The 24,974-nt window shown below is 42.2% G+C and overlaps 2 protein-coding genes across 7 annotated transcripts in view; one reads left to right on the plus strand and one right to left on the minus strand.

The window, feature by feature from the left end:
* Positions 1–4,421: 4,421 nt before the first annotated feature.
* DBI (diazepam binding inhibitor, acyl-CoA binding protein) lies at positions 4,422–7,358 on the minus strand. The gene is made up of 4 exons (XM_033065415.1): positions 7,249–7,358; positions 7,048–7,165; positions 5,374–5,436; positions 4,422–4,717 (listed from the first exon to the last, which is right to left on the minus strand). The coding sequence occupies exons 1-4, from the start codon at positions 7,255–7,257 to the stop codon at positions 4,644–4,646; spliced, it is 264 nt and encodes an 87-aa protein (XP_032921306.1). The 5' UTR covers positions 7,258–7,358; the 3' UTR covers positions 4,422–4,643.
* A 192-nt stretch (positions 7,359–7,550) lies between these two features.
* Positions 7,551–24,974, plus strand: part of C7H2orf76 (chromosome 7 C2orf76 homolog) — a 51,598-nt gene continuing 34,174 nt past the window's right edge. The window contains exons 1-7 of one of the 6 annotated variants that reach the window (XM_033064318.1): positions 7,553–7,598; positions 7,835–7,951; positions 9,171–9,323; positions 10,811–10,861; positions 14,351–14,388; positions 14,523–14,604; positions 21,814–22,168. In XM_033064318.1, the coding sequence (XP_032920209.1) occupies positions 9,191–9,323; positions 10,811–10,861; positions 14,351–14,388; positions 14,523–14,604; positions 21,814–21,890 (381 nt within the window). In that variant the 5' untranslated portion in view covers positions 7,553–7,598; positions 7,835–7,951; positions 9,171–9,190 and the 3' untranslated portion in view covers positions 21,891–22,168. Of the gene's footprint in view, positions 7,599–7,834; positions 7,952–8,295; positions 8,870–9,170; positions 9,324–10,810; positions 10,862–14,350; positions 14,389–14,522; positions 14,605–17,601; positions 17,788–21,813; positions 22,169–24,974 lie in introns of those variants that run through there. The other 5 variants (XM_033064316.2, XM_033064317.2, XM_033064313.2 and 2 more) reach the window with 5 other exon arrangements.

Below are 24,974 nucleotides of genomic sequence, written 5' to 3' on the forward strand. Positions count from 1 at the left end.
AGGTCCTATTGCCCACCCACATCATACAGCACTTGCTGAGAGACTCAGTGCTGGGCTAGAAACATGCTGATGATATGAGAGTCCATTACAGTGATTTTATCCCCCACCTCAGTTAAGTCTAAGAAGAGAGATTTTGAGCAGGACAGGCTTAAGGGAATAGATATTGTACCCCAGAAAGAATTGTGTTTTCACTTCTGAGCAGTTTTTGGACCTATCAGCATCACATTGCAGAGATCCAACACTGGGTGCTCACTCAGTCTGCTTCAGATTCAGCCTTTTTCAGGGACCTCTGGCAATAGTTACACTGGCCTAGGATATAACTCAAAATATTTGCATCTGACCATTCTGACAATTCTGTTTGAAATACACATTCAATTAAAAAAACCCAAACAAACAAACATACACAATCTCCACCTGCAAAAAAAAAAAAAAAAACAAAGCAAAAAAACCCACCCCAACTTTAAGCCTTTTAGTACTACTAGAATTTGGGTCTGTATTTCAATACTACATAAGTTGGAGAAATAATTCCGTTTGTCAGCTGTCACATACACATTTCTTCTCTCAGTAAAAAGTCAGATCAATGATTTAAAAATAACAAGTATGTTAAACTGGTGAGTTCATCTGTCAGATTCAGAACTTACTCAAAGGAGCAGTGTTTGTTAGGAGGAGATAACACCATTACCTCAGCCTCTGGGGAGCAAATACAAGTTGGTGCCTTGCACATTTTGGTGGGGACAAACAAGGTATTTGCCTGGCTGTGCTGGCCAAGTAATGCAATTGTTTTTCTTTCCAAGGTGTGGAAAGAAAGTGTGTGGTGATCCTTCTTTTGATGCAGGTATTAAATATATGTGTACTGGGAGTAACTGGGAATGAAAGTTAAAAGATCACTGCAGACAAGCTCCATGTGAATTTTGTATTCTAAAGATAACACAACTAAGCTGTGTTTACTTTCAAAAAGTTTTAACTTTCACAGATACTCTGATTTTATAAATGATGAAGACTCATCTAAAATGGATTGATGGTATTTGCACTTTAAGTGAGCAGCTGAAGATGGGCTAATTCACAGATTGAAAGGTACTTCGTAGACTTGTGAGGAGGAGAAAAAAATCAGATTCTATTTTCATTCTATTAACCTTTACCCTTTTGAGTTTATTCCTGTGAATGCCCTCAAATGACTTATTTACATGTAGTATCAACTTGTCTTACTTCTACACAGTTTTGACAACTTGGAAGACTGTGTAACCTATTTCTGCGGTGAGAGCTGTGGTATTTAGAAAACTGTCCCAACCAAAATACACTTTCTTTTTTGTCTCTGCAACTTATAATCAATCTCACAAGATGGTTTAGATGGCCAAAGATCACCCCAAAGATGGGCTTAGATCACCCCACAGTAGTATTGCCCAATACTGTTTGTTCTGAACACTCGGGGGAAGAGCAAATATTTTAAACAGCAGCAAATGCAATTGTCATTTATTTTTAGCAGTATCATCAGGGTCAAGTAAGTTCAAAGGTTAAAATGCTTCCAACGTGAAGCAGGATCACTCCAGATGAGTACTGAAGGATTTTGAGTCAGTCGCACACTGCAGTCAGCCTTGGGGAGGGCATTTTAACTAAACTGAAAAATTTACCTCACAGGGTTGAAAAATCTGTTATGGGCTTAAGCAACGCACCAATACTGATTTGTTAAATCTGTGCTAGGAGTGTTGCACCTTCACATGTTTGTTAAAAGCAAGCAATACCCATCAGAAAGATATTTCCAAGGAAAACATCATCCCCTTTCTTATCTCTACCCGAGGTGGGTGTCAATTAGCTCTGTGTTGCTCTGTGCAAGAGCTAATCATGGAAGTGTGATAGAAGGAACACTGTCTTATCGCACGCAGGAGTTAACATTTATGATTGCCATAGCCAAAGTCCAGGTTCCGTCCTGCACACTGCAAACTCAGCAGAGCAGAGCAGAGCAGAGTGTGTGTGCCAGCTGGCCTCTGACCTCCTGTGTGCTGGGCTGCCTTCAGCCTCTCCTCCTTCCCAAGCACTGCGAGGATCAGGATGTTGCTGGCCTTTCTTTGATCTAGCAAAAAGGAAATAGCAGCAACTCCCTGAGTGGGTGTCAGAACAATCCCCTGTTTTGCAGCACTGCCCAGCCATCAAAAGCATCTGATCTTCCACCAGAAGTACCTAAGTGCATGCAGAGCAATGGCTCTGGACTATATTTTGGTTTGGTTTGTTTCTGATCTCAAGGCTGTATATAATGGTTGTCTTACCACCTAATTAGTTTAATAAAAGCAATTACCTCGACCTACAAATCTGCTTGTAGATGCTCTAAAGTCACCATTGCCCATTTATGCAGCCCAGGCACCTCACACACCTTACCTGTGAGCACTAGGCAGTCACCAGCTCAGCAACATTTTCAGGCAGCCCAGCATCCTTACACACTTACAGACATTCATTCTGGTGCTAGACAACCACAACAACCCCCTTAGCTCAGTCTGTTTCAAATCTCAGTCTATTCCAACTCAACAATTACTACCCCTCCAGCCAAATTTTGTGTTGCTTCTTCTAATCACAAACAATGTATGAAGTCACCACCAGTACCTTTACTTCTGGCTTTGTGCCTTTTGTAACCACTTACTGCAGAGCTATTTCCACATCTTCCAATTTTTCAGCTTCCTCCTGAAAGATTGCCAAAGGGCAAGCTAAATAGCAAGACCACTGATGTTACTTTCTCAAGGATGGTGAAGCTGCAAGCAGAGAGGTGTTACTATAGTAAAAAAAATAAATATCCAAATAGAGACATATAAGGTAGAGTTGTCAGTCACTTGTATAACTTGGCAAATAGCATTATTTGTAAGCCTGACTAAGAGCAAACCCTCTCTGGGATAAGCACTGTGTACAAAGTGATGCTTTCCTAATGTTAGAGGTATGAGAAAGGAGAGCAGCACTGTAACAATTAATTGTCACAGGGGGAACTAATACAAACAAGGACTGGGATATGGAACTTGCTACTCCCAGCCCATCCTTTAGACCCAACTTCACTACTTGAGCAGTCAGAAATTCTGAGTACACCTGTTTTGACAGAAAACATGCTGGCAAAGCACAGTGTTCTCACAGTGCATCAGCTGCCAGCAAGCAAGAGCAGTGTGGGAGCATTTGCTGGTGTGAGCTCTGTTCTGGTAAAGATTGGCAGAATCCTTCAAGGATAACCAGCTTCTAAGAGGGAGATGCAGATTATGTGGAATTTCGGACTTAGAGAAGAGGTAAAAACATTTTTTATGGTGAACATCTGCTCTTACCCCTCTCTTGCAAAGTGAATTTAAGTAACAGAGGACACAAGAGTAGGTAAAAAACCCCAAATATTTATTTTACTTACCCAGAAGAACAAGGATAAAAAAGAGTAAGCTGCCTTTTTTTTTTCCTCTTTATCCTAACACATTTTAAAGGACATAAAGCAGCTCAAAGAGCATTTCCCATTAAAAGCAGTAAAGGGGGAAGTTAAAATTTTTGAAAGAATGTGAAGTAATCTCTAAATCTACTACTCACCATGTATAACTAGCTACAAAAATGCATTTACCTAGACAGATACACAATGATATTTTTCATCCCTGTGTAGTTGTATAAATCAATTGCTTATTTGAAGAGTGCTTGAAGTCCTCACCTATTCAGATCCTAACCAGTACAGCAGGAATTATAATGCCTTACTCCTGTAAAAGGTTGTGATTTCATTCTCAAACGCTCTGTGCTGGAATAGTTCAATGTTTTAAAAACAAAATCTTCCCTTTCTGTCATCAGCAGCTCCAAGAGACTACACTAGGCAGACTAGAACAATTAGACTATTGGAGATGGTCACAATTGTGTGTTTTGTAATTGAACTTTTGCAGGTAATCATTGTAAGTCTTTCTCTTCAAGCAGTCTTGCCAGTGTTTGGCCTGTCTATATGTGACTCACTCCTCACTGCAGCCAATTGCATGCAACATCAAGTTGATTCTCTTGCTTTTACAGCACAAGAGAATCAACTCCACTGCCTGTGGAACCTTTCCTTTCTCAGGGAAGGCTCTCTGTTTTGCATTTGCCTTTCCTCCAGAAGCCCAGCATTGCTGTTGGGAAATAACATGTCCCAGAAGTGTTTTATGAAAGATGATTTGGCAGATGATGACTAAGTCTCTGAAAGCTCCTGGCAGCAAGTATCAAGCACCTTGTTAGCACACACAGCATTAGAGAGAACCTTCTCCAGATAAGCTCTGTGGTGCTCCAGTTTCCGTGGGCTGCCCCTCACCTGCTGGGAAGGAGCAGCTCGGGCAGGAGCCGGCAGTGCCCGAACGCAGGTGACCGACCCCCTCTAGTGGCACAGGGACGGGGGAGGCGGCTCCGCTCGGCAGCTGCGCGATGAGCTCACAGCAACACTCAGGGACGACCAGCACAACAGCTAAAGTACCAAATGCACTTTAATGAGTTCCAGATTTTGTTCCCAGAAGGAATTTATACCGTGTCAGTACATTAGGCAGGTACATAATTTCTCCTGAACTACAGGCATGAGGAGAACCGGCTAGGACATATTAGGTACCTAAGGTTACTCTTAGAAACCAGTTTTCCACACTATTAGAAATAAGGCAGGTTTCAGGCGTGCATGTAGCTGATTTACTCAGTCCTCAGATGCCATATTTGCCCTTTAGCTCTTCCACTTTTGCTATGTAGGCTTTCATTGCATCTTCTTTGGACATTCCTGAAGGACAGAACACATGAAGCAGTCAGATACCTTTCACAGATGCCTTTTACAAGTCACAATTCCTCACTATAGCCTGTGCCACCAGAGAGAAAAGAGCCAGGAAGGTCACTGGGCTGTGAATCCACTGCCAAAGTTTTAAACAAATGTGTTCTCCATCAGCCATGGAAAAACATTACTTCCAAGAAAAGCAGTCTTTGCACAGGCAGCAGCTAAGCAGTGCATCAGTTTCATTAATGTCACTGACCTGCTGTAACAGATTAGACCACTTGTTTTAGAGTTGGGAGCTCGGTTGTTTCCTCAAAGCTTTCCTAACTGGAAGATTCTCAACAGTTGGAGGGAGAGCTCAGTCTTTGGGGTACCAGGTTGGGACCAGGAAAACAAATTTAGATTTCTGCTGCTGTTATTGCTCTTCTTTATTTAACATCTTAGGCCAGCTGGGCATTTTGAACCCTAATTCCCTTTCACACAGACCACATTTTTCAGGATTACTTCTGACTTGCAGAGGTAATTAAAGTTTATTATGATGGTAATTTTGAACTTCTAGAACTCTTGTCTTAAAAGACAACACTATTCTGTTTCTTGCTGAACTGTATGTGTCTTTCTGATTAGTTTGCCAGTGGAAATTTTATTCATTTCTTTAATCAGACACTTACCTTTCAGTGCACTCCAGGCATCCCACTTTGCTTTGCCTTTGAAGTCCAGCATACCAGGGCGCTCTGAGACAGGATAAGCAGCAGGATTAGTTTGTGTGATCTGGCTGCAGGTAATACCCACTTGAAGGCTTAGCTAGCTCTTAACGGTGACTAAATACAATGGCTCATCTCTGCAGCTGTTATTTGCTAACCTGTAGCCAGCAGATCACCTCAGGGGAGTTACACCATGGCTGGTGACAACAGAAATACACTCTTTCAAACTCCCTTGGGACAGCAGCATCTGAGCAGATCAACTGCTGTGATTTGGTTTAGTTGTACTTTCTGACGAGCCTGCTGTCACGTAAGAGCTATCCACTTAAAGAAGAAATGCTGTACAGTAAAGCACAAATACCCTGAGGTCCATTACAGGCAGAGACATGAAAACAGACAGCTGTTTGTAGTAACATAGAACTCAGTATCATCAAGTTAGTGCTGTGTAACTAACCTATAGTTCTGCATCTGCATTTGGAAACCTTGGAAATCTGACTCACTTCACTGCCAAGCAGAAAGGGAATGACATGTATATGCTTAATCTTTGTGTAAAGTCCCCTTTGTAGTTTTACTTCCTCCCTCTCTCCTTAAAGACAATTCTAAGAACTCACAAATGGCACTGGGCAGTATCCACAGAACACCCTTGTGCAGCTCCCATGGCACAGTGACCTGCAGCTCCAGTTGGCAGCTCCCCTTCTCTCCAGCACAAACCCCACAGGCTGCTTCTCCAGCCAACTCACATTGGCTGCTGCTTCCCAGGAGTGCAGACACTCGCAGGAATGGTGGCATATTCACAACTCTGGAGCACTGCTTCACCCTGTCCAGCACTAACAATGCTGATGTCCAGCTACACCAAAAGGATCACATCTTTAACCCAAAGTCACTTCTTTTCTCCCTCATGCTGCCAGCTTTGGAAAAAGGAGATTAAATTACCATTTCCTGTACACTGCACTGCCAGATTTTAAATCAATGGACGCTCAATAAACTTTGCCAGCTACTGGGTTAGGAGGCCAGCACTGCAAAGAAAGAAATGACCTTTTCCCTTTCTAATTCTAGCTACTCCAGAATTACACAAGGTCGATAGAGACACGCCTCACTTTAAATGTTTGTTATTCCAAAGGCTGAGCTGCCATCGACAGCACTGTAGCGAGAGAAGCAGCCAGAAACATTTTGCAATGTGTACTTGCAGACATATTTTTTGTTACAGTCTTTCTGAAGTATATTTAATTGCAGCTCCTAGAAAAGTTTTCTCCTATTCTTCTGGTTTTGCTTTCCAGTACTATTTTTAGCAGCGAATCCAGTCTAAATGAACTGTATGTGTCACCTCCTCCAGTGCTGCAATTCCAGCCTTGTATCCTTTAAGTCAGTATAACCCAGAAGTGTTGGCATTAAATCAGCAGCTCTGAGAGGCCTGAGCACTTCCTGACAGAGGCCTCCAAAAACCCCAATCCCAACCAAGCATCCTCAGGCCCTCATGCACGGCACAGACGGCGGCAGCCGCGTTAATCTAAAAACCACGAATCGCACAAAGCCTTATCGGGTCAGCCTTGCCCTCCCGCACACAAATCCGTGCCAAGCGGGCACCGAGTCACTGTGGTTGAGGGAAGCGCACTGAGGGAGAGCTCTTGCCGGGCCGGTACCCACCCGTGTTCACGTCGCCCACCGTGGCCTGTTTGTAGTGGCTGTAGATTTCCAGCATCTCCTGGTCCGTGGGCTGCGACTTCAGCTGCTTCACCTCCTCGGCAGCTTTCTGGAACGCGGCCTGGGGGGAAGGCGGCAGCGGGTGAGTGAAGGGAAGGTACCCGGAGCCCCCAGCTCCCCCCGGGTCCCCGCAGCCCCCCGCACCTCGGTCATTGCGACGAACCCACCGCGGTCCCGGTCCCGCCGCTTCTGCCTGGTCGCCCCCGCCGCACGCCCGCCTCGCCCCTCGCCAGACTGGCCGTCAGCCAATCGCAGCGCCGCGGGTCCCGCCAGCACCAATCAGCGTGGGTCGGGGGCGGGCGCAGGGAGGGCAAGGAGCCAATAGGGGGGCGGCACGGGGGCTCCCATTCATCAGGGCGGGAGGAGACCCTGGGGCGTGAGGGGCGGGGCGGGGCAGAGCCGTCGCAGCCAATCGCGTGTCTCGGGGGCGCCGCCGGAAGGACGCGATTGGCGGAGCGGGCGGGGGGCGGACCCGGAAGTGCCGGCGGAGAGCGGTAACGGGCCCGGTCGGGCGGGCCGGGGGCTGCGCTGGGGCGGGCGGCGGTCCCGGGGCTGCTGCGGGTCCGGGCAGGTTTCTGTCCCCCGGAGGAATGGGCCACCAGCGCCTCCCTCCTGTGCCCGTGGGGGCGCGGGGTATCACATGGTCATAGCCCTGCGCGCGATCGGTTTGAGTAGTAAACGTGGAAATTGCGATTGCTGATTGAGGTCCCGATTCTCTGTTCCTGCTTAGGAACGAGTGAGTTGGATGCTGTGCCCTTTACTGCATCCCCCGAGTCACCAGCCCGTGTGGAATAGCGCCAAGAAAACATCCATCTTTGCTGTTTACTATAAATCGAGTTATTTTCAGGTGCATAGTATGTTTTTTTATTAACTCACATGTGTCACTTGTGTGGTGTGTGACACACAGAGCTCATTTAAAATGGAACTGGAGCTCGGGGGTTATTAACCAAGGTGGTGTAAAGGCAAGTCGCCTTGAGTGGTGGGAGGTCTTTGTCCCCATTCTGCAGATAGTACTTGATGAAAATATTGGTAGTTTGCTTTGCCAGGCTATGGCTGGGACAAATACAGCCAAGGTTGGGGTGCACCTGCATGGTGGTGGGGAAATTAAACAACCCCACAGCAATAAAAAAGGAAAAAAAAAAAAAAAAAAGACACACAAGAAAGAATATAGGAAAGAACATAAGGGGATGAGTAGGTGCAAGGTTCCCTCTCGGGGCTGGAGGTGGTGGCTGAGCTGCCCGCTCAGGGGTGGGATGTACAAAGGTTGTGCTGATGCTGGAACACGTGGCTGCAGTCCTTGCTCCTTGCTGCAGCAGCTGTGGCACTTTAGCACGTGGGCAGCAAGCTGAGGGATGCCCAGCGCAAAAAACAGAGAAATTTGTCAAGGTAGAAAAGAGCTTATTTTCCTATGGAGAGAAAAAACCCATCAGAACAATACATTGACTTGTTTGAAGAGAGTTTGGGGTTGACAAGGCCACTCTCTTTTAGGCTCTGCTCTCTACTATAAGCCCACAGAGCCATTCTAGAGACCGACTATTATAAATTAAATCCCTTAATTATGCAGTAGTGCACCAGGAAAATTACTTGCTTGTGTATGTGGGGGTGGTTTTTCACTTTCCCTGGGGAGGTGATAATGAGTATTGTGTAACAGCTTAGGCATTTTTCAGAGTATTACACTGTTTGCAACATAAGTATGTTAAAAAAAGTCTTTGGGTTTGTTTGTATTAGGCCATTCTTCTAGAGCACAGGGTTAGTCACCTGGCAGGTAAAGTCTTCAGTACTTGGAACCCACACAACTTTCATTTATCCACAGCACTTTTGCATGTTTAGTAGTGAGTCTGGTGTGGCATTTCAGCACAGATCCTGGAGTGTGTGGTGTGCAGTGTCAGTAATGCCCTGTTTGTGCCGAGACCCTGTTACTGCTCCAGCAGGAATCACAGAAGTGAAATCCTGAAAGGATTTCTCACCACGTTTCATTCTTTGCATGAAGCCCACCTGCACCTTGTTTTCCAGCTGTGCTCACGAGCCCAGGAAAGGCAATAATTCCTCCCTTTAACGTTTCCCAGGTTATTCAGAGTTAATTCCCATGTCAGCAGGAAGCTCGACGGTCACAGTTCGCCTTGTCCGCTCGTTTGAGCACCGCAATTTCAGACCCGTGGTGTACCACGGAGTCCCCCTGGAGCAGACGGTGAAGGACTTCATGGCTTTTGTGCGCAAGGGTAAGGTGGGGTGCTCTCCTTCCTCCCCTTCAGTCCCAGGGGTTGCTGTGCCTGCACGAGAAAGTGGAGGGGGGCAAACTAATGGAGATTCTGTGGCTTTGATAGAGATGCCAGATTTGTGTTTACATGCCCTGTGTGCTTTCCTTGCTTAGATGAAAGGTCTGGAGTTAATGAGAGCTCCCATGGTCGGTGTGCCATGCTTGAATTTGGATGGACTGCTCCTCCTGCCCAAATCCCCACATTTAGTCTAAAAAACACAAGAGCATTGCTGCATTTGGCTCAGTGCCTCAGGCTCCTTGAGTGGTGCTGTCAGGCAAATACTCATAAATTATTAGGAATAAATTAATAGAATTTAAAACGTCTTTGATCCTAACTACACAAGTATGTGGAATGTGGGAACACAAGTCTGTTTGCTATTTGTGAGAAGGGAGAATCTTGAAAATTTGTTTTTGACACTGTGTGGTCTCACTGTGTGTGTTTGTTTCTGAGTTTCTGTCTCCATCTTGAGCTTTGTGGTGCAGTTTTATTCATCTGTGGGCTTTCTCTTTTAGAAGCCTGGTTGACAGTGAATCTAAAAGTTAAGTACTGCAGAGCAGCCCACACAGGGACTTGGTAACTAGGGTGTTACCCTTAATCCTGCAGGTGTATTTCCACACACCTCAGTGGAGACATTCAAAGGGTACAAAATAACATAATTTTTTTTTTTTTTTTGCATGAAGTCAGCTTAAACAAGTCTTGAGCTGTTATAGATGATAACATTTGAGCAACTCCTAGGACATTGCCCTAGGACTCATGGGTGTCTTGTGTTTGGCAATTTCCATACTTCTAGACCATGATAAACATGGCAAGATCTTAGGATGCTTTTGGAAAACTGCAAGCACTTTCAGAACATATGGCACAGCTGCTGTTATGAACAAGAAAATAAAAACCAATGCTATGAAACTTGCTTTTGATGTGTGCAGTATTGCAACTCGCTGCTATTTGAGACAAAGCCAGTGTTTTGAATGAGACTTTTTAGAACCTCATTCCACAGGGGTCCAAAAGCCTGTTCCTTCCTTTACTGTAATCTGTTTTGAAGAGACAATTTAAGATAACAGGATTCAGTTCTGAATGATAGTTGTCAGCTGGTTGTATATGGTAAAGAGAGATGCTGGGCAAACCATTAAAAGGATGTTCCTGGCAGATTTCTGAAGGATCAGGCTCTCTTGATCATACCCCAATTGCACTGACTCAGTGTCCTCATGGGGTGTTTTGTTCAGAGGGGCTTCATGCTCAAATGAAGTTACTCACATATGGAGTCACTACAGAATCTGAGCCAAAGGCTGTGTTTTAGCATTTGATGCTCAAACAAGTTTCCTGTGTTGCAGATTAATTTTGATGTAAAGGCTACCCAGGGGATGCATACATGGCACAATAATGGAAAATGAAGTATTGGAAATAATTTGAAAAGAAAACTTTGTTTTAACTTTGTACTTTTATTTTAATAGATGTGTCTTCAAGAGCAGGACTTCCTCCTCCTTTTAAAAATTACAAGTATGGTAGGTGTTTTTTATTTTTCTTGTTGTAATTGCCATCAAATAACCACACAACATTTTACACCAGCATTTATACAAAAAAAAGATATAAAAAAATAACTGCTGTACAATACTAATGTTGGTGCCAGTGCCTGACTACATTTGCAGCTCTATCCAGCTGTTGTAGCTGGAGTTATGCCACTGGGATCTTGTCTGCAGAATTTGACCATTATTGCAAAGATCTGTTTTAATCTTTGAATTAGGCTGAATGGTTTACATTATTTGCTACTGAGAACTGAAGGGTTTTGAAATTATTTTTTTATTACTTTTATAAGTGCCTTTTAACTCTGTCTTTACCCTAATGAGCAGCTTGTGATCTCGAAATACTGAAATTGTAGTTCTCTGTTTGATTATGTACTTCAATATCTATTTACTGATGGTGAAGCAGAAGCTGAAGGCTTCTAAAGAAGTAGAAGATGCTTAAGATTTATATACTTAAATAGCTTACACAATATAAGAGAAACAGGGGAACTTTGCTCCAAGTAGATATGATAGCTCTGAAGTGCAAGCTGGTGGTATGAAATAGCATGATGTGAAATTTAAGCTGACTTTATCCTCTAATGTAAAGCTATCTGTATATTTCCTTTTTGTGCAAATTGGCATGAACATGTCCAATTCATCTCTTTGGGACAGAGAAAACATTTTAAATAGACTTAAGTTACTTCCTTTCTTGGAGTTTGTAAACTCGGGTATCAATCACGTCTTGTCCTAAACTTGGCAATTCTCAAAGTTCCCTTGGAGTTTTCTTGCAAGTGATCCTCTGCCTCCCATGTTCTTGGAGTTAACAAACTCCTTCCTCTATGGTGATTTAAAGAACTGAGCAAGAAATCTACTTAATACATGTGAAGGGTAATAAATTCTATTTGCCTATTAAAAAAAAAATGCAAAGGATTTCATTTTGTGCTCTTGCTGATGATGAAACAGAATGTGCAAACTGAAGCCAGAAAAAGAGTTAGGGATTAAGATTGATGATCAGTGGCAGGGATTTGAATGTTTTTATTATTTTTAATGTGTTACTTAAGGTCTGAACATCTGTAAGTGTGAATTTGGAGGTGCCCTTCACCCCCTCTCTGGCTTTGGTGGTTTGAGGGGCCCCTGTCTAGAGCTGCTGCTCTCAGTTGAATCCCTGGTGCTGCCTATCCCAGCTGCTAGTTCTTTCATCACTTGGAGATCAGTTTAGCTTTTCCCAAGACATATCTGGTGTCTGGGAGCCTGATTGTGCCGTGTAGGACTGAGCATGACTTTAAAACCTGTTGCACCAGTTACTGGGTTTTCACTCTTACTGTGATGGTGCTAACTGCAGGAAAATTTTCACACAGGAAAATCAAAGCCAGGTTCCTCACCCTCCCCTCAGGCTGTGAATCATCCAGGTTCATGTTTTTGGCATCTCTCCTGTCTCTTTCCTGTGCCTTTCTTAGGTTTTTGTGAGGAAAGGGCAGTGAGACTTCTGCATAAATAGTGCCAGTAAGAGCCAGACTTTTTCTCCTGTTTTGTTTGGCAGTACCAGAAATCTCAGATCTGGTTGTCTTTCACCTTTCTCTTTCAGCTTCCTTCCCTGCAGAATTCAGCACCACTTTGTGTTAACATCATATATAATGCCATCACATTTTTGCTCCTGTATTAGTGCTCAAATTCACATCTCAAACTTCTGTTTTCTCTTCACTTCTTTAAATTGATTATTCTTTTTTCTTGGTCTAGAACTCTTCTGAGTACCTTGTCATTGCCATCTTTTCACTGATGTTGGCAGTCTGGGTGGCAACTTTTTCTGTAAGCTGCTTCTCAGTTTTATTTCTTTCATCCATGAATGTGGAGCAGTATGGCAGGTAGCTCATAAAATCACTTAGAAAGTGATTTTCTTGTGAAGGTGGTAAGCTCATCTTATCAATTGCCATAATAGCCCTATTATCAGAAAAGGCAAGATTAAAAATTGGCAGTATGATTGAGTGGAATAAAATGGGGATGAAATAGCAAAGGCCAGCCAGAGGACTTACCTTATGAGAAGAGACTATAGTTTCATCTCTGTAAAACAGTTGATGGAGCCAGATGAGCCCATGGTAAAGTGCTGGGTGCCAGTAGTGGAGTTCTGAGCAAGTAAAACTGGGACAATACTTCAGGGCATGACTGAACAAAGACTAGAGAAAAGGGAATGTATCAAAATAGACAGAGGAGCTTAAAACTAACAGGCACAGACTGGGTTTATTTGTTGTAGCAGAAAGGTTTCATGATTGCAGTATTTTTTTCTGTGATTGCTTGGTCTTTTTGTAACGTTTCTATGCAAGATGGATCCTGGTAATTGCAATTTAGTGTCTGTCTTGCTTCTAATACCACAGTTATTACAACATACCAAGGCTGCCTTCCCAGTGACCTCTGCAGTGAGAATACAGAGAACTTCTTACCTTATGTAATATTTTAAATAGTGTTCAAAATGAGCCAGAATGGTGTGGAAATGAACTTCTGGTTGGGAATGTGCTCTCTGTTATTCTGAACATCTGAATACTTGCTCCTGGTAATTTGAAAGTTGGTTTAGCCAATAGTTAGCTTTGCTGCATCCTTCTCTTACCAGACTATTTCAACATGCAATGTTCACTCAATGCACAAAACTAAACTACAGCAGAAAATGACCAGACAAGCAGAACTGGTTTTTCTTTACTGGGAAGGGATTGATATGTTGCTCCAAATTTCAAACACAGTCTCTTCAGAGTTACTTTTTATTTTTTTTTTTAGTGTTGCATGGCTTTAAGCCATTCCCTCTGGATCTTTGCACTTACCCAGTTGCTTTAGTGAGTGTTCTTTCCCCCTGTTTTTCCCTTCTGTTAACAAAGCCCTGCCCATGTTGCCAGAAGAAAGCAGTACTTTTAAAAAATTTCTATAAGCACTACACTGCACAAATGTAAGATAAAAATTATTGAAGAGGGTATAGCTTTAAAGAGAAGAGGCTGTAGATGTTCATGTAAAATGAACTTGCTTAATTTAGAGATTTCTACCGTGGTGGGTGTTGTGTTCATGAGGAGGAAGATTTCCAGGGATGATCTGAAGTGATCAGGTTGCTGTGTCTTAATCACTTGCTGCCTATCAACTCAGCTGCAGCAGTTGACAGTGCATAAATGCTGTTGGTCCTGCCCCAATTGCATGTGTAAAACCTATTAAGTTAAAACACCCTAAGTGGCATTTAAACTGATGTGTTTTGACTGGCAATTGAGATGGTCATTAGTTGGTTATTGTAATTCAGCCAGCAGACAGAAGCCCAATAGGATGTGGTACCTTAATGTTGCATTGACTGCTGCAGGACTGTGAGATTGAGATGTTTTCTCCACTTTCAGGTTGAATACACAAAATTGTTAATAACAAAAGATTTTTGAAGCTTCCCCCTTTGTTTTTCTTTCCCTAAGTACAGCTTTCAATGTTGTGTGCTTATTAAGCCTTAGTTTAGAAAAACACTGTTTTTTCTTTCAGATACAATGAAGATCATTCACCAAGCACACAAATCTAAGGTAAGATTATTAGCTGTGTTCTTCCCTTTTTGCATGCTTTGATGCAGGCAGATCTCTGCACTGTCAAATAAGACTGGAGCAGAGGAAATCAGTAAATTCTCCTTATCTTTATATTCTGGTTCTCTGATTTGTAGACTGGTGAGCTTGTAGTGAGTTTGGAAGATGATGACAAACTGATTTTGAAGGAAGACAGCACACTGAAAGCAGCTGGAGTAGGTAGGAGTACATTTGTATTGACTGAAGATGCTGTTCCTTATGGTAGCATTAAACTGATAACTGGCTGATTATGTTTGGACAGGCTGCTGAAAAGTAAATGCTATTTCTGACGCTCTTTACACGACTTGATAATTATTCAGGGAAGCATTATTCAAATCATTGGTCTGAGGGCAGCAGGTATCTGCATTCCAAATGTTCAGAATGCAAATTGTGGTTTTTAGAGGGTATGCTTATAATTCTGCTGAGAGTAATTTTAAATGATTGACAGATAGGTTATTAGTACCGTGTCTGCTTAGTCTTATCAGTAACATTTAAACTGGTGTTTTGGTTAGAAATGTAAGTAGTGGAACCAGCATGGAATAATGAAATAAGATTAGATTTGTTTAATGTGCAGCATACAGAGCCTGATAGTCAGATAGCTCAGGAAAGCTCGAGCAGTATCATTTAGAGAATGTGCTGAACATAGCAAAGAGTTGAAACTTGACCTGATTTCTCACATTTTGACAAGAGACTACATATAGGGCATGTCTTTTGGTAATAATGTAAAGAAATGTCTGTCATGATAAAATTGATGGTCCCTGGATGTCCTTTGGGCTTCTCATAAGTGTGGCTGAATGACTTTGTGGCAGCAGGGCACTTAAGGGATGTGGTTGCATTCCACCTTGATATGGACGTTTGCTCATTTGAATCTGATTTGACTGCCTGAGCCCTAAGTGCAGGGGTTTCACAGAGGAGGCTCCTTCCTGCTCCTGCTGCTCACTGATTGCTCCCCAGCTACTAAATGGGATTTCTTTCTTGTAGGTTACTTGGCTCTCCTGTTCCCTGCGATTTATTTTCTGGTTTTAAGTGACTTGGGATGTCTCTTCAATGTTTTTCTCTGGTGTGAACTACAACTGGTCCCAATATACCTTTCCTAAAGGTCTTTGAGTGTTCCTGTAATATGAATCACAGTTTTTACTACACCAGGTCTTTTTGTCTGCAGGGGGTGGAGGAGGAAGGGAGGATTCCTGGCACCCAAGCCTTGCAGAACTGTAATTTAGTTAGCAGAAGATTTGTTTAACCATGATCTTTATCTATGTAAGGCATAAGAGGCAGTGCAGTTCAGGAGAGGGACTGATGACAGTGCTGAATGTTGAGTTAGAAATAACAAAGCTGTCTTCTTTCAAAAAGGTATGGATAAGGATTTGTATATATTGTCCATCTTTGAAACTGGGTTTGTAGCTACAACAGTGAAACAGTTGGATGTGATCTCAAAAAAAGTGTCAAAACATCCTACTGAATGTTACAGTGAAAGGAAATAGGAATGCAGCACCCTGTTCTGTGTCTGTACAAAGGGAGGGATGGTTCATTTAGGGCAGAACATGATTTAAAGTTGATTGTTTTTTTCCTGAATAACAGCAGTTATTAGTCATTAGTATATTTGTGACAGAAGAGGAAAACCCATTCTTTGGAAGATGCAATGTGCCATGATGTCATTTTGAATTTGGATATGTTCCAGTGTATCTTGATGTGAAAATTAGCTTAGTTAGGAGTGGGCTCCTTTTAGTAAAATCTGGAAGATTTTACTTTTCTCCTTCAACAAGAAGAAGAAAAGAGTAAGCCAAGGAAGTGATAACATGTATCATGTACACTGGTCCTCATTTTGTACAAAATAATTTTGTGCATTTTCTTTAAATCAGTAAGAAAATTTGAAATCTCCTCTTGACATACGAAATTTTTCCAACATCTAGTCTGGACAACACTTGCTAGAATAAAACAATCAGAATCACTGTTAGGAAATCTGGGAAATTCTGATACATGCAGAACATTTTTCCTAAGCTGCAGTTGATTGCCCTTGGCACTATGCAGGGTTGGGCTAGAGAGTTATAAATTATGAGGACATTAGATAAGTATCCTCAGGAAAGCCTCTGTAGTAGTAATTATTATTACAGTTATTATCCAGTCAGCAAAGTTAATGCTTGCACTTTTTTTTTTTTAAGCAGGGTGTATGTTAATAAAGTGTTCAGTATTCATTACAAATAGTCTTGTCTGTTTTCTAGTTGAGATTCTAAAATCCCTTCTACTTTTTTTATTTTTTTTTTTTTTTTTTTTTTTGCAAGACAGGCAGACTTCATTAACTTGAGGTTTAATTTAAAAAACGAATGTGGAATTTATTGGCTCAGCACCTTAAAGAATTCCATGTTTAATAATTGTGAAGGCATTCCATCAGATTTGTCTCTGTTCTGAATTAGTAATGTTGCTGACTTATTGTTTTAGAAGAGGAAGTCCTTGACCTACTGGGTTGAAAGAATTGTGACTGTTCTGAACCTTTGTGGGTCCTTTAGCTCTGCCATATCCCCTGTGAATAATTAGAGGTATTTGAAGGTATTGCTGGAGAAGCCAATTTGTGTCTTTCACTTTGCATATTGTCGAAGCCTCATGAATTAATCATCAGCAGGGCAAAAAATTAACTTCTTCAGACACATATTTTGATGGGTCATGAGGGAGAATGTAAAGTGATCTGTAAAATATTCTACTGATCCTCTAAGTATTAAATTATTATACCTACAGGCTAATTTAATGGAAAAAAAAGAAGTTTCTTTCTCCCTTTCCTAACAGAAAAATGCACAAAAAAAGAGTGTATCACGCTTCATTACTTTCCTAGCATTTGAAGGTGGTAGAAATGCAATCACTTAATTTGCTGAATGCTTATACAAACAATTCTGAACACTGTGTTAAACAAATCTTGAGTGGTCTTATGTACATATTTACTTCTATACATTCATGTTCTTGGTGGTTTTGGGGGGTTTTTTTGTGTTGTTTTTAATGAGATTAAGTGACATCTTTAATACTGTCAACCTTTTTCAAAAATATGATGAGGAAGAAGAAAAAAGTGTACGGTGACTTACAATTGTCTTTGACCATGAAGTTGCTAATTGTCTTCCAAGATTGTAAATATCTGGCTGTTGGTGGTTCATTTACTGGTGTGCTAAATATTTAATTTTTTATTCATTCTAGCAAATGAGACGGAATTAGCATTCTTCTGTGAGGAAGATTACAGAAACTACAGAGCTAATCCTGTTTCGGCCTGGTGAAGATCCCAAGAGATTGTTTTGTTTTCCCATACCTGTTGTAAATTTTCCTTATTCTGCTTAATGAGATTTTTCTTAAAGATCAATAAATCCTAGAGGATTTCTTTGCAAACAGTGCAATTCCCTTCCTATAGAAATTAATTTCTGTCAATATGCTGTGGCTGAGAGGAGAAAAACTGGGGGACATAAATGACTTTTTTGTTCCTGCCTTTTCTTTTTGCTGTGCTTGGCTCTTGAGCCTCAGGCAGTGCCATCCCTGACCCATGACACACGTTCTTGGTGTGATCCCACAGCCACTGCATGTAGAAATTACAGAATGCACAGGATGATCCCATCACAGTGCTAACTGCTAATGAAAATGAAGTGAGACCTCCTTCAAATGAAATGAAATGTTTTATGACCAAATCACTGGGTATTTTAAAGAGCTTGAGAAGAGAATCTCTGTGTTTCAAGTCACAGCTTTACTTCTCTCATTTTATGTTTGGTCTCTTTTGTTTAAATAGTGCAGACTGGCCACTGTTTCATGCTTTTCAGTGGTGAATGATTTCCATTATCCTCTCTTCCAGCCCTCTTTAGCATGCAGAAAGGGACAAATGTCTGCTGGGAGGCTTTTGTGTCCAAGAACCAGTTTGCCTAGCTTTACTTCATGGAGACACCTTCACATGGGGGTAGCAGCTCCAGGACATCAGTGTGCCTGAGTAGGAATTGGGCATTTTTCCAAGGGAGTGAAAGTTCATGGTTTCAGTTTTAAGAATAAAACCTGAATAATTGCATTTTTTGTGAGGAGAGGCCCAGTCTCTGAACCACATGTCTTCAAGACTGGAATTGATTTCTTTATGCTTTCCATGAGCCAAAGACTCTGTTGCTATGTGTTTGTTCTTGGTAATGCTGGGCTTTCCTACTATGTGAACCAAATTAGGAATAATAGAAAATAATCATGCATCCAATAAAGTACCTTTAGTTAGACATCACTTATGAAATGCTTTTTAGGGGGTACCAACATGGGAAACAGTGCCTTTAAGCCTCCCTTCACTGAAACAGGAATGATGCTGGCTCTGCCTTAGCAGGCTTTTTGGGCACAGGCTCTGCTGAGTTGAGTGAGACCTCACATGCAATTGCTTTAGACCTGCACATCTACACTGAGCTCTGGGTGAGGGCTGACAATGCTCTATCCATGAGACTTTCTGGAGGAGTAACCCTACCATTTCCTAGAGCTTTGATTATTGTTTTTATTGACATGTGTGGTTTCCAAAGTATCTAAGTAAAATTTCCCTTTATTTTAGAAGTAGGGCCAAAGAACTCTCTGTGTATTGCTCCCACCTCATTTTCCTCATCCTTCCTGACAGCTCTGTGATTTAGGCTGTTTTGCTCACCAACAGCTTTGTTTCAGAGTTTTATTCTGTAGTGAAAGAACTCTACCACTTTCTCAACCATGATTAAATTATTGTATCTTTATCTTGTGAGGAGGAGTCCTGTGTCACTGGAGTCACCTCTGTTCTCCTAGGATGTAGATGCTGTTATGCATGCCCTGATGAATTTATGAGGAGAATTTACCTCTTGTTTTCTCTTTCTGTCCAGGCAGCCTCTCTGTGGCTGGTACCTGCTCCCCAAACGTGGGCCCATGTTCAGCTGCCTTCTTGCACAATCTGTCATGTTTGCAGATTTCTGTGGTTATAATACAAGTTTGTGCTCATCTTCTCAGTTCAAGCTGATGCATTGCCCTCCAGACTATCTCATCTTTGTTCAGCCAAATTTACAATACTAAAGGTAACTTTGTAAGAACCAGAGACATCAGTGTCTCAGGCTGGTCTGCCAGGGCATCTGAATGGTGTCTGCCAGCACATGCAGGCTCTCAGACTGAGCAGGCACTGCCATTCTTTTCCTCCTGTTCTGAGGATTTGAATTTGGTCTCCAGCCCTTTCAGACAGATTTGGATTAGTTTTGTGATCCCTTTTCTCTAAAGCATTTGTGTTTGAATGAGTCTCCACATTTCAACAATTGTGTTTTCTGGGCTTGTACAGTTCCAGTCTTGCAGTGTCACATCAAGTGTGGTACAGTGGAAGAGCAATTCTACAGCATCAGTGAGAAAAACTGTAAATGTTCTACTGCAAATATTCAAGAATGATGTGACTGGCACTCCAGATTAACTTCTCTTTCCAAGGGAAGAGTTAAACTACTGCTTTGTGAGCTCAGTTTGCTCTGGCAATAGCACTTCATTGGCTTCTTTCTCCAGCAGCACAGTGGAGCCTTTTGTAATGCTCTCAATGGCCATACTTGTAAACTGGTTTCTTCCTGAAGTGTTTTTCTACTGTGTATTTTTTTGTTTATTTGTTTTATGTGTTGCTTTTTTTTTTAAATGGCACTTTCAGTAATGCTTCTTTCAAGTAAACCCCACAAAACCACAGATAATAACTGAAAACTTGTTAGGAAAGATGCTGCTCCAACATTTTTTGGTGGGATATAGTACAGTCTTGTATGTCAAAGTAGGTTTGATTCCAGGATTGTTGAGTACTGGATAAAATCTCTGAACACTGGCTAATAAATGAGTAAAGACTGAGATGTCTTTGCCCATGTTGTTTTGACATCTGTTGAAGGAAATCACAGAGCTGGCACTGTGGTTTGTTATCCTGGCAGAAATCATGAGCTGCATTGGTTTACAGCTGCTTTTAATCAGAGGTGTGGTGGGGTAAGTCATACTGCTCTGCCAGTGGTCTCAGGCATTGTGGGGTTAATAAGGATTTGTGTTTCAGTGGGGTGTTCTTGGAACCATTCACCATTTTTTTTTTTTGTTGAACAAAGGGGCAAATTTATCCTGGGTTATAACAGTGTGGCAGGGAAAGGCAGTCAAACTGGAACCCTGGGGCAGTGTTGTGTCAGGCTTGGCTGTTTTTGAAGAGAAAAATCACTTCAGAGAGACTGGAGTTTTGATTAGGAGGTATGAAAGCATTGCTGCTGAAGAGGAAGAGAGGAAATTTGGAAAAGAATTATCATAAATAGGAATAAGAGGTAACAGTGTAACTGAATGAACAGCAAAATCTGCATGGGCAACACTCTTGGTGCAGAGATACCAGAACAGTGCTGCTTTCTATAGAACTAAAGGTAAAAAAATGGTGCTTTTTCATAATTTTGGAATTGAGTTAATGAACTGCTCCAATAGGCATCTTGTTTTTTTCTGGCTTTGTTACTGTATACTTTCTGCATCCATATACTTTTTGCTCAGAGGTAGTTATGTTGTCTTTTGAAGAAGCAAGAGTTAAGAAAAATCTACTGACATGGACAGCTGAGTTTTTATGCCAGTGGCATAAAGGAGAACTCAAGTATCTGATAAGCATCACTTTTACAGTTAACTGCTTTATCTGATGTAAACATTGTGACTTAAAGGTGATCCACAAATATATTGTAAGCTGTGGTGTTTCTCTTTCACTTCCTGGCAGTATTTAACATCCCCTGACAGATCACTTATTCTAAAAATGAGCCTGCAAGCAGCAGTCCAAGAGTTCCCACAGCCATGATGGGGCATCCATGGGCCCTGGATTTGGAGGCTAACAGCCACAGAAATCCTGAGTGTCCAAAGATAAAGAAGCTAAGAGCAGAGGATATGATACTCATTCTTGGTGTCCTGTGACTGATAGGATCCCAGATACAGAGCAGGCCTGACTGGAGGCATTACAAATGCCCAAGGCAAACACACACTTTTGTTTATTGAAGAGTTTGGACGAGTTTAGGCTTCCTGGTTGGCACCTGATCCCCCTTCCATTGCTTCCTTTCCATAGAACGACTTGGCACAGCTTTGCAAGGGATTAATAAGTCAAGAAACACCCAGCAGACAACTTTTGTTGCTTTTCATTTTATCAGGATATTGACTTTTCTCTACTCCCCATTTCCTATTGAGTCAGGAGCAGACACAGCTTCGAATGCTTCCCCAACCACTTCCCTTTGCTTCTTGCTGCCACTTCTGCTGGTTTGCAGTGGTTTAGTGGTGAGGTTTGCACCTCATCTGATATGCCATAGCAGCATTTCCTGTGGCAGTGAATGTACATTTAAAAAAAATTTCCTCATGAAAAAATGTGCTTTGAAATGGAGACTTTTTCTGCGCTGTAACTAAGTGCACAACAAAGGCTCTTTTCCTGCTTTGCAGGAGGGACAGCACTGTCCACCAGTCAGTGGAAACAAAAATGTTTTCATCACAATGCTTTGAATCTTGCAAGGAAATGAAAGAGTTACATCAGGAAAAAAAAAAAGGCAGTGAAAAGCCAAGACCTATTGCCATGAACTCTTTGCCTGCAGTGAAAGCCACCAGATGTCAGCACAGCCTGTTCTTTGTTTCTCCAGAACCTCTGAAAGCCAAGAGATGTGTCATGTTTGTGGATAGTGCTTATCTGTGAACTGGCTTAGCCTGTGAAGTCTGTACTAGGGTTCTGGTGTTGAAAGCTGAGTCTTTCCTTGCAGAAAGCATTTCTTTTTATATTAAAATCAAAAAGCGGCAAATTGAACTGGTTTCAGTGCTTAAATTCCTCTTGTTAGAGAGCATCCTTTGTGGAGCCGGTTCCCAGCGTATCTAAATCTTTGCATGCTATGAGGGGGCATTTGCAGAACATTCATTTGAAGAATTGTCTGGAAAAGATCAGTGTTAATTTGCTGAGGTTTTGTAAAGTAGATTTGAAGTATGCCTATTTCTTTTAAACACAAGGAAAACCATCTGGAACAGACACACACGCAAAGCAGAGCAAAACATCTTCAGCAACACAGCTTAAACACACAGCAAATGGATCCTCCATGCTTCTCACCCTAAGCTCCCACTGTTTCCTCCTTGTAGTGCAAGAGCTAAGGAGAATCTGGTGCTGTATCCTCTGGGCTGTGCTTCCTGAGCTGGGATGAGCTCAGGGGGGATGTGAGTTTCAGAACCCAAGCACTGTGCAGGGCTTTATGCTGTCTGATTAGAGCATGCATAGATGCTGCCTGGTTAAGAGGCTAAATTTGAATTTTTGCACAGGGACAAGGTGTGACAGAGCTTTCTGCTCAGATTCCCATCACTTTTCTTGCAGCAGCTTGCAGGTGCCAGGGAGGTGTTGAAGAGAGGGGAGTTAAAGTGGCAGGTAGAGCCTGGGTGGTGTAAACATTCCTTCCTCCTGTTTTGGGCTGCTTGTTTAATTCCTTTCTTCTAGCCTGGTGTCATGTTAGGGGTTTGCCACAGCTTGCTTGTATGGGAACTGCTTCTCAATTCCAAGCTATCCCTAGAACCCTCAAACACTGTTCACACTCTGGAGGTGATGCAAGACAAATTGCAGCTGTGCAGTCTTGGGCTGTGTGCAGGGGAAGAGTGTGATGTGCTTGGGTGCAGCCAGTGTGGTGTGCAGGTTGTTTGGGAGATGTTTTTCTGGTTTCTGTCCCTTCTGCACAGCACCAAGCTCTGCTTTGATGGGGACCAGGACTGGTCTGGAAGCTTGGCACACATGGCAGATAGATGAAAGGAGGGGTGAGTGTTTGGGGTGGAGATGGAGTGGGGCAGAGGATGGGGCACTGGGGTTTTATGTCCCTGTAGATGTGGTATTTTTGATCAGATATGGATTGTAACTTCTGTTTGTTACCATCCTCTCCCTCTGATACCAACAGATTCATTCTTTGTAGTGGGACAGAAGCAGCTAGCCAGAAGAGTGGGAGTGAGTGAATTAAAGGGCTCAGTGTGACAGATTCTAACATAAGAATTTACCTTTGTCTGTCCATTCCTGCTCTCTGGCAGGTGACTTACAGTATTGTGTACCAGGAATGTCTCTGCTCAATGTGAGTACTGTAAGAACTGCTGCTGTCTGCTCTCATTCCACACCTGAGAAGGTTGAATTCTGCTTTCTTACCTAAAGCCCTTAGAACATGCGCTTTAAGAACAGTTTGGGAAGCCCCTTTTCTTCAGTGAACCAGGATTTTTAAAATGGAAGGCATGGTGTTGGTCTGATTTTGACTCTATTTTGAAGTCACTTCTTTGCCTCTCTGCTCACATTTGGATGTTGCTCTCTTCCTTCAAGCTACCAGTGACATGACAAGAGGAAATGTCCTGAAGTTGTGCCAGAGGAGGTTTAGACTGGATATTTGGAAATATTTATTCACCAAAAGGGTTGTGAAGCACTGGAACAGGCTGCCCTGGGAAATGGAGTCACCAACCCTGGAGGGATTTACAAGACTCCTAGATGTGGCACTTGGGGACATGTTTGAGTGATGGGCTTGGCAATGCTGGAATAACTGTTGGACTCTTATCTTAAAGGTCTTTTTCTGTGCTTCTGTGATTATGTCCATCCTATTGGAGGGCATCAGCTGGCTTTAGAGTCAAAGAGCAATCTAGCCATGATAGCTTTGTATCCCAGGAATTACCATCATGGCCATTTCTTCACAACTACTCCCCTGCCCCACCCCTCCCAAATCAAATACAACTGGTTTTGCAGAACACAGACAGCTACTTTGGAGGCAGACATCTGCCTGCAGAGAGCTCTTTAAGGCAGGAGGCTGGCATGCAGCAGCTGAAGATAGCTAATTGCAGATCAGATTTGGGAAACAGGTAACAAGAGTGACTAACCAGATGAACAGCAGCTGTAGTGCATCCTCCAGTGCTGAGATTTGCAAATCTAAAGCAGATTATCTTTCTAGGAGAATGCACTTAGGCCACTTTAGTTCTTTGAAAGGTCTCAGTAATACTGTGGCTTGTGGTATGTGATCCTCCTGACTGGCCCCAGACAATTTTATTATTATTTTATTATTTTTAGTCTTTGATTATGAACGTCCTGTACATGCTCTGCTAACAAGAACTGTCCCTAATCATAGATGGTATCTATGTATTCTGTACTCAGCTTTAAAATGTGTGTGCTTCTCACCACATAAAAAAACTTGTGCAGAAATTCTGCAAAGCTGATGCTGCTTATTAAGGCACAATAAATAGATAAAAGAAAACTGTCCTAGTGTAACAAATCTCATTCCTGAAACCCAAAGCACAGTCTGCAAATCCTGCCAGCTCAGTGTGTGAAATTCAGAGCTCAAGAATAACACCAGGTTTTGTTGCTGATTGTAGCTGTGCTGGCCATCTTGGAGACACTGGAGGAAATATATTGCACAGAGGTGCCGAAGCAAGTGCATCCCCCTAAAGTTTTAACTACAGTTTGATATATTCCTTTGTGAGTAAATCCCTTAAGAGCAAGAAGCCAATTGCACTGTTTAAAGTCTTGTATTATAAAACTGAAGGAGTGAGAGGACTGTACCTGCAGAGGTTAATCTTCAGCTCAGGAATTTAAATGAACTCATTAAAATCAACTTACA

This window comes from Catharus ustulatus, chromosome 7 (genome assembly GCF_009819885.2).
Source record: "Catharus ustulatus isolate bCatUst1 chromosome 7, bCatUst1.pri.v2, whole genome shotgun sequence".
In the NCBI taxonomy this organism is placed as follows: domain Eukaryota; kingdom Metazoa; phylum Chordata; class Aves; order Passeriformes; family Turdidae; genus Catharus; species Catharus ustulatus.